The sequence below is a fragment of the Vespa mandarinia genome, chromosome 10 (genome assembly GCF_050613455.1).
Source record: "Vespa mandarinia isolate Hongniang chromosome 10, ASM5061345v1, whole genome shotgun sequence".
NCBI lineage: Eukaryota > Metazoa > Arthropoda > Insecta > Hymenoptera > Vespidae > Vespa > Vespa mandarinia.
Window position 1 is genome coordinate 7,833,123 of NC_140819.1, and position 9,378 is coordinate 7,842,500.

General features: G+C 35.9%; 1 protein-coding gene across 4 annotated transcripts in view; it reads left to right on the forward strand.

Moving 5' to 3' along the window:
* twin (CCR4-NOT transcription complex subunit 6-like twin) overlaps positions 1–9,378 on the forward strand; it is a 324,109-nt gene that overhangs the window by 300,514 nt on the left and 14,217 nt on the right. For all 4 annotated transcript variants that reach the window (XM_085659659.1, XM_085659657.1, XM_085659658.1 and 1 more), the window contains 2 exons: positions 3,851–4,163; positions 7,978–8,129. In XM_085659659.1, coding sequence (XP_085515785.1) covers positions 3,865–4,163; positions 7,978–8,129 — 451 coding nt within the window. In that variant the 5' untranslated portion in view covers positions 3,851–3,864. The remainder of the gene's footprint in view (positions 1–3,850; positions 4,164–7,977; positions 8,130–9,378) is intronic.

The window sequence follows — 9,378 nt, forward strand, 5'->3', positions numbered from 1 at the left end:
TCTATCGACGATGTTGTTTGCCGACGAACCTGTGCCTCGAGCCACTTGCTTCGAACTTTAGTTTACGACTTGCGGATATCATGTCGCTCCAGAGAAATTCCGTGAGCACAGATGCGAGTCAAGTATTCCTCTTTCCTCTCTCTTTCTCTCTCTCTGTCTCTCTCTCTCTCTCTCTCTCTCTCTCTCTCTCTCTCTTTTGAGAGGATACTTTTAGAATGGCGACAAGTTTCAACAATATTGAGCAACTTGTAGTTATAGTTTGGTTCGTTGTGTAAACAGTTAGTCGAAATTTGAGAACCCTCGTAATAAATCACAATCACGAATTCGTGAAGATTTTCTATGATCGATCATACGAAGAAAAATAATTTTATTGTTATTATACATTAATATCTTAAAGCAATTGAGGATGTTGTTCTGTCCTTTGAAGAATAAAGAAAAAACAAAAGACGAAAAAGGATATAGAAAAGAAAATAACGAATAAATTTCGTAACATTAACGTTGAATTTATATCTCGTTATACTTCGTTGTAAGGCAAAATCAATTTTTGTCCAACGCATCCGTAACAAACGAAGTTATCTCTCCTTCATTTTCCACAAATTCCTTTCGCCGGCGGCGTGCTCTTGTAATATCATCGACCTAACCCATCAACGATCCTACCTACGGATAACAAGATGTCTGCTTTGATGAAATGGCAAAAATTGAATATCTTAGCCGGCAAAGTTCTCTCTCTCTCTCTCTCTCTTTCTCTCTCTCTCTCTCTCTCTCTCTGTCCCTCTATTTCTATTGTATCTTCCTTCATTATTTTCCTGTTTCATAGTTAATAGAAAAACCATAATTACTTGTCGAAAGACAAGAATCTCTATGAATGAAATTTAATAAAAATATTAATAAATTTTTTAACGATTGAAAAATAATTAATTATGATAGTCATCAATTGAAATCGAAGTAATATTGTAAAATGTAAACGCTCTAATTTAATGTTAAATCCATCAATATTTATAATTTAAAAATTGTCCTGTGGAATAAAATTCGTTTTTCTGTTTTTTCTTCATTCTTTTCTTTTCCTTTTATTATTATTATTTTTTGTTTTTTTTTTTTTTTTGTTTTTTTGACGTCTCAGTAACTTTGCGTTACGGTTCAAACGATTACAAGAGTAAAATAGCGTGGAGTAACTATCCCAACGTAGAACGTAGTAATAACGACGATCGTAGTTATCTGCAATAATAAACGTCAACTTTCTCAGGGATAATAGCAATAGTTACGTTCGCCGATGCCAAAGTTAGAGAGAAGTGGTATTCCGCATGCACGGGGTTACTTTCACGACGTTTTAAAATGCCAATGAATCTTCGACGATCCCAGATTTTCAGATTTTTTTAAGTTAATTAAGAAGAAATAGATACAAAGCGCATTTAAAGAATAAAACTTTTGTTTTCCCTTGATACACCGATGCTTAGTCGTATTAAAATGTCCACAAAATTTTGTTTGAACGAAGATGAAAAGAAAAAAAAAAAAAAAAAAAAAAAGATTACGAAAAGAAAACAAGAACAGTGCAAAAATGTTAAAAAAGATAAGATCTGTATCTCGACGGGGAACCACAATGAAAATCTTCTTTAGCGAGGCTCGTTAATGGATCTAACGGTAACGGCTTCCACTAGCAGCGCTCTCATTTTTCTATCATAAACAAGCGATTATCCGTACGGAATATAATAAACTCCTTGGCATGTATAGCGCCATTAGCCGGGTTTATCTTCGGCCTCGATATCGAAACTCTACGACGGAATAATATCGAAAGTGCTACGCTACTCTCCGCGATTGCCGATTAGCGGGGCTGGACGAAGATAATACATGAAGAGGAGAAACGAGATGTTTGCGATTTCACGCGAAACCACAATGCTCGTACGTGCTTCGTCGTCTCTCTTTATCTCTATCTTTCTCTCTTTTCCTCTATACATATGTATACACGTATATATATATATATATATATATGTGTATACATATATATGTATATATATACCATGTATACGTATCATATCAATGAAACCACGAGGGAAAAACTTTGGAAAGAGGGTCTCTCTTTAAAGTCCCTCCAGCTTTGAAAATTTTCCTTCAAACTAACAATTTCCATAATAGCATCGCGTCGTTCGTGAAGAGGCACGTTTTATCTCGCTATGAACTTGCCACGATCGTTGACGAAAGAAAGTAAAAGAGAAGGAGAGAGTGTTAGAGAGAGAGAGAGAGAGAGAGAGAGAGAGAGAGAGTGAGTGAGTGAGTTGCTCGTTACGATACTACTAAGTTGTATAATTACTAACACTATCGAATCTTTTCTCACCCTCTTTCTCTACCTTGGTTCTTCTCTTTCATGAAGTTTCCATTAAACGGATAAAAGTCTTTCCAAAATGCCAACGACGATCTCAAGATCGAAATTCTTCAAAGGTGAAAAGAGGATCTTATGTTAAACGCATTAGAAAGTTATTAATTAGATTCAATCACTTTTTTCTTTCTTATTTTTTTTTTTATTTTCTTTTTTTTTTTTGATCACGAAAAGAAGATTACTATTATTCCGTTCGATCAACGATCGTACGAGAATAGAAATTTTTTAAATTTATTGAAAAAGAACGAGTAAAAACTCGTATGGGTGAGACCACAAACGTAATAGTATGAATTAAACGTAAATGTAATTTATGATTAAATTGAGAGACACCGAGAAGACATTTCACTTCTCTCGTTGATTTTCTTATCCAATCGGTAGATCGGAGGAGTCAAGTTTGTTATTCGAGAAATGTTAGTAAGAAACGACGTACGTATGTAAGTAAGTACACGGGTGTCTGCTCGTTTTAATCGATAGACATTATACATATTGTACATATACCATGACGCTTATAGTATAGACAGACATACTCCATGCTTACATATCCATCGTAAGTATCTTAAGACGGCGAAAGTAGGTGTCTACAAAGTCCTCCTCTTGTATCTTATAAGATTTTATCTTTAAAAAGTCAGATCGTGAACGCTTAACGAACATTGACGCGATCGATCGGAATGAGAACGATCGATCGATTCTTCTGGATCGGTAATTTCATCGTGATCGAAGTACCTCCAATATAGAGACTCCGATTCAATCGGTTTCTCACGCGATAGGTAGGACGTGGAATGATTAACTCGATATCAATTGCATACGACATTGTCGTTGATTAACGACCATACCACAGCATCAACAACAGCATCACCGGCAGCAGGAACGATCTTAATCGATGAAAGCGATTCAAAGCTGCTTAATAGGAGGGCTAATATAATACATTATTAACGTTAACTCTAGTTATATTATTTATATTTAAAGAAGTGGCCATTGTTCCTTCGTCACGACGATCTTTTCTCGTAAAATTTTGTGAAAATTATGAACTAATATTAATAATCTTTATATTACTTTCATACAAGATTCGAAGTTGCAAATATCTTGACATATATATATATATATATATATATATATATATCTTAGAGCTTGTAAATGCAACCGGTTCTTCTACTTGACGACGATAAATCGATAGGACAATAAATCGAGATACGAAATGTCCTACCGTTTCATAACGGTCCTCCTCCTTCGACTTTGTCGAGAGAGAACAAGAAGAGCTTGGGTTATATGTAAGCATATGTATTTATCCACATATATCCCTATACACATACATACATATATATAGATATATATATATCCATCCCTACCCATAAGTATATATCATAGTAATGAAAAAAATTGTCATGGCAGTGGCAATGGCGCTAGCGCTGGCTAGACGGTGGCAGCGACTAGGTAACTTGAATAAAAGCGAGCGATAAAAATTCTTGTTTATTGTTATAGGTATATTTACGGTAATGTGTTACAACGTGCTGTGCGACAAGTACGCGACACGGCAAATGTACGGTTATTGTCCAAGCTGGGCCCTCGATTGGGAATATCGGAAAAAGGGAATCCTCGATGAAATACGGCATTATGCCGCAGACATCATCAGCTTGCAGGAGGTCGAGACGGACCAATTCTATAATTTCTTCCTGCCTGAGCTAAAGCACGACGGTTACGACGGCATCTTCTCACCGAAATCGCGAGCAAAGACAATGGCCGAGAACGACAGGAAGTACGTCGACGGTTGTGCTATTTTTTACAGAACAGCCAAGTAAGTATTATAAATATTTATATATATATATATATATATATATACATATAAGTTAATTATTTTTATCCAAACTTTTACTTCTTACTTCGGTGATATTCGGTAAGTAGGTTCGAAATAATGAAAGAACGAAAAGAGAAAATACGTGTTTCTCATTTGAAATAGTCGAACAAAAAAACGATAGAAGATGGTGGGGGTCGGAGAGAGAGAGAGAGAGAGAGAGACGGTCAACTTTTTTAATCAAACTTTCTTTACCCTTGACACATCACCGATGTGTCGTTGTGATTCACGTTGACAAAGTGACTTAACGAGAAGACATCGAAATATATCCATGACAATATTTAACGCGAGCTCGCATAAGTCGTTTAAAACTGAGAGCTATATATGACGTCGGGACAAACGGAGCGACGACAAGATAATGCAAATTTCGTCGAGATAAAGCGGCAAGCGAACGAATGTCGTAGTCGCTTCGTAGTAACGTTTCCCTTGACACTTGAACAAATATCAACGCGGACAGCGAGAGAGAAAATTTGCATTTTCACCTTAGTAGTACATCCAATTTACGAAGACACAAACTGAGTTACCTACCACGAGAGGTAGCTACAGCACCTATGGCAGCAGCAGGAGTAGCAGCAGCAGCAGCAGCAGCAGCAGCAGCAGCAGGAACAACAGCAGTAGCAGTAGCAACAGATGTATCTCGCGATCCTCTTGCATAACGTCTACGCATTTCCGTTTTTTCGCGGAAAGACAAACGAAAGAAGTCGAGTAACGTGACACGCTTTTTACTATACGAAGATATGACGACATAAAGGATAAGATAAAGGAACTTGAAGGGAACAACGATATGGTCTCGAACGAAATATTGAAAGAAAATCTTGTTGTATCATTTTAACAAGAAAATCTTGATATTCTCGATTATCTGAATTTTGACATACAATATAATAGAGTAATATATATGTTAGAGTAGATGAAATGACGCTGGCTATCGAAAGAGAGAGAGAGAGAGAGAGAGAGAGAGAGGAGAGAGAGAATTGAAACGATTAATTCGCTCTAACGTAGATATATACATATGTCGAGCGATATAACGTCCCTTTATACTCTGACATCATAAATGCTCCGTGGAACAGACGTTTCTATGACGATATTAAGGTCAGCCAAATGACAAAGCTTTCGGATGTGACCTACATCCTTGCCGTGTGCACCCATGTTACATGTTATATGTATACAGGTATAAACCAACGCTTTTGAAAAGCAGACGGAATAATTTGCGAATATTTCCTCGAACGAGTTCCAAACCTAACTGCCCTACTCTCGACCTTTGAACGATTAGCCTCGAATGGAAACGTTATCGAATATACATACACACACACATATATATATATATACATATATATGTATATATATATATAGATATATACACATAGTAGGTTGGTACACGACTAGAGCGATTGGCTTCCAAATAGACTCGAGGGCACGATAGAACGAATTGGTTTCGATCTTTTCTCTCTCTCTCTCTCTCTCTTTCTCTTTCTCTTTCTCTCTCTTTCTCTTTCTCTCTCTTTTTCGTTCTCACACACGAATAATCGAGTCCGTTCGCCAAAAGCACGTATCACCATTCTTCGCTACTTCGTCGGCTCGGTTTATTGCACTTGGAAGATCCAACGAAATATTTGTTCCCCAACTACTCTCCGTCAAACTTTCGTATTAGTTCGGTAAGAAGAAATAGGGGACGGAAAGAAAAGAGAACGAAAGAGGGAAAGATTGGATAGAGGGAAAGAGAAAGAGAGCTTCTCGAAGTAATACTCGTGTCTTGCTAAGGCGTGCCTGCTCGTGATTCGAAAGTTTTCGAACGGATGAGCGGCTGGACGATACTCCGGAAACGTCGATACTTCTGACTCGCGTCGTGGCCCACGAGGTCGTGCTTCTTCTTGCTTCCGACCCCCTTCTCTTTCTTCCTCTTACTCTCCTCTATTTCTTTCTCTTCTCTTATTCCTTTTATTCTTCTTTTCGCGGTGAACGTATCGTTCCAAGTTTCTTTTCTGCCATTTCCAACCCAACTTTATTTCCGGTAAGTACATGTCGTAAGAAAAACGATACTATGCGGTTACTCTTAACGAAAGTAATCGTTGACGATTAAAGGAAGAAAAATAAAAAAAAAAAAGAGAAAAGAGAAAGAAAAAGAAAAAATAAGAGAAAAGAAGAAAAGGAAAGAAAAGAGAAATGAAGGGAAGAAATGAAAAAATAATAAAAATAACAAAAGAAAATTAGAAAGGAAAGAATAGCAAGGGAAAAAAAATTAAGGAGATACTGTTCGCGTGGTATCTTTTTTCCGTTTTTTTTCCGTCCCACCCTACCCCTTCCCCCTTTCCTCTTTATTTTTATAAATAATTCATAAAAATCTCTCTCTCTCTCTCTCTCTCTCACGTTTTCGTCGCTAGAACGTAATACGAGAAAGAAATTTTCGTTGAACGACAGTGGACGGTAGTTTTCCATTTGCAGTATCTTAAATGTGCGCAAACGCATCTCGGGAAAATATTACGCAAGCTCGGACTCGAATCTCCGGGAAGATAACAAGATACGAGACAGAAATGGTGCGGTGCACAAATGGCCTCTGTTAACAGCTAACGCACAGATTATATATATATATATAAGCGGCTTCATTTTTAAAAGCTAGGACAAGAATCCGTTTATGCTCTTTTCTTGCGTATGGCCTTAATCCTATGAGGTTTAATGAACGCGATGACAATAATCGAGGAGAAAAAATAAAATGAAAAATGAAATCCAACTTGTCAACTTGTCCGCACTATTTTTTCGCAGAAGAAATATTTTTTTTTTTTTTTTTTTTTTTTTTTTTATAAATATAATATTACGCCCACAGAATTTTCTTAAAAAAAAACATCTCATTCTATATAATATTTAAATATAATAATAATAATAATAGTAATGATAGAAGGGGTGGAAAAAATGAAAAAATAGAATAGAATGCCATCGCGTAAAGAAAATTGTCTTATTAATCTCTGACTACGTTCATCTTGTTTCCCATCATTTTTATCATATATTTTTTATCTTTTGTCTTTGCCCTTTCTCTCTTTTTTCTTTCCTTTTGTCTTCCTTTCTTTCCAATAAAGAATTTCCATTTTCTCCAATGTACAATTTACGTTGAGCTTCTTCAAGAGCACAGGTTCTTTCTCTCTTTCTCTTCCTCTCCCTCTCCCTCTCTCTCTCTCTCTCTCTCTCTCTCTCTCTCTCTCACTAACTCTTTCTACCTCTCTCTTTCTCTTTCTACCTTTATCTTACCGAGAGAGTATTTATACAATCTCGGCACGACATCTGTTGTGCAACTGCGGGTGACGTTGATTCAATCTTGTTTACGGGTAACGGCCTGATAGAGGGGACGGGGGATGATGGCTCGTAATGGGGATTCGGTGAAGAATATATTTCTCTCTACTATACGTGCCACACATATCGGCGAAAGAAAGGCTCTACTCGGCATGCCATACGTGATACGCCTTCCTACGAGAGTTTTTCCACGACAAAAATCGGCACCACCTATCGTATACCGATGACGACCAAGACGATGACGACGACGACGACGACGACGACGACGACAACGACGACGATAACGACAACGAGATTTTCTTGCGAACGCGACAGGGAAATTGAGTCGTGTCAACCATTACGAAAACTTATGACAACGAAAGAATACAGATCGTTGAATGGAGAAACGATAAAGAATCTTTATCCAATCTATTTATACATTAACTTTTTTTTTACTCATTTAATTTCTTCCTTTCTCTTTTTTTCCTTTTCCTTACAGATTCACTTTGATAAAGGAGCATTTAGTCGAATTCAATCAATTGGCCATGGCAAACGCCGAAGGTTCGGACAATATGCTGAACAGAGTTATGCCCAAAGATAACATTGGATTGGCTGCTCTTCTTAGAACTAAAGAAGCCGCTTGGGACAACGGTGAGTATCCATTTTTTTTTCATAGAATATAATACCACATATATATATATATATATATATATATATATATATATATATATATATACGTACATATACATATGCATACAGACAGAAACGGACAGACAGACGGAGAGAGAGAAAGAGAAAGATATATATATATATATATATATATATATATATATATATATATATATTTATATATACTTATCTGTAGGAATCTCTATGTATTCGTCTATCATAGATTTTATATGAGAGATCGAAACGAATGTGGTACCTTGCCCCCTACAGCTTCTTCCATCCAACATATTCAGGTTGCCCTCGTTAAAATCATCGCTTGGATATTTCGTCACGGTATGCGAGCTCTTTTTACAAAAAAGCAAAAAGAAAAAAATAAAATAAAATAAGATAAAATAAAAATATTAAAAAATATATAAACAAGTATACTTGTTTATCTTAAATAGATAACAAAGTAAATTAAATAGATATAGTATATATAAAAAAAAAAAAGAATGAGGAAGAGGTAAGGAAAGGAGAGGAAGATGAAGAAACAAACTCTCATCGAGAGTAAGTAGTATGACCTATTGATGAAAGCACTCTCCTATGTTCGATAACCTCCGAAAAAAGAGGACGCCGATAATAAAAGATTCTCGACAATCGTTTATAGTCGACTTTTCTGACGGCAAAGAGAATGGACCGAACGAGAAACGAAAGAAGAATCGGATTTTTCTTTTTTTCTCTCTCTCTTTCTTTTCTCTGTCTGTTTATCTGTCTGTCTGTCTGTCTGTCTGTCTGTCTTTTTCTTTCTTTTCCCTCTCTTTTCCGAACGTATTTCTTCAACCGTACATCTCAGCCTTTTACGCTCATTAAACCGGTCCTCCTCTTACAAAATACTTGAATTAGCCGATACGATATCCTAATGGGACAAAGGAATTTAATTGCTATAGGGAAGAATATAGGATGAAAGAGAGAGAGAGAGAGAGAGAGAGAGAGAGAGAAAGAGATAGAGAGGAAGAGAGAAAGAGAGAGAATGTAAATGGACAATGTAACTAACAAATGTAAATAAAAATTGACGGGGATTAACTAACGTTAAGATGATCAATAAATAATTGATTAATTATCGTTATTATCTATTACGTAATATTATTGTTGTTATTATTATTATTATTATTATTATTATTATTATTATTATTATTATTATTATTATTATCATTATTATTATTATTATTATTATCATTATTATTATTATTAT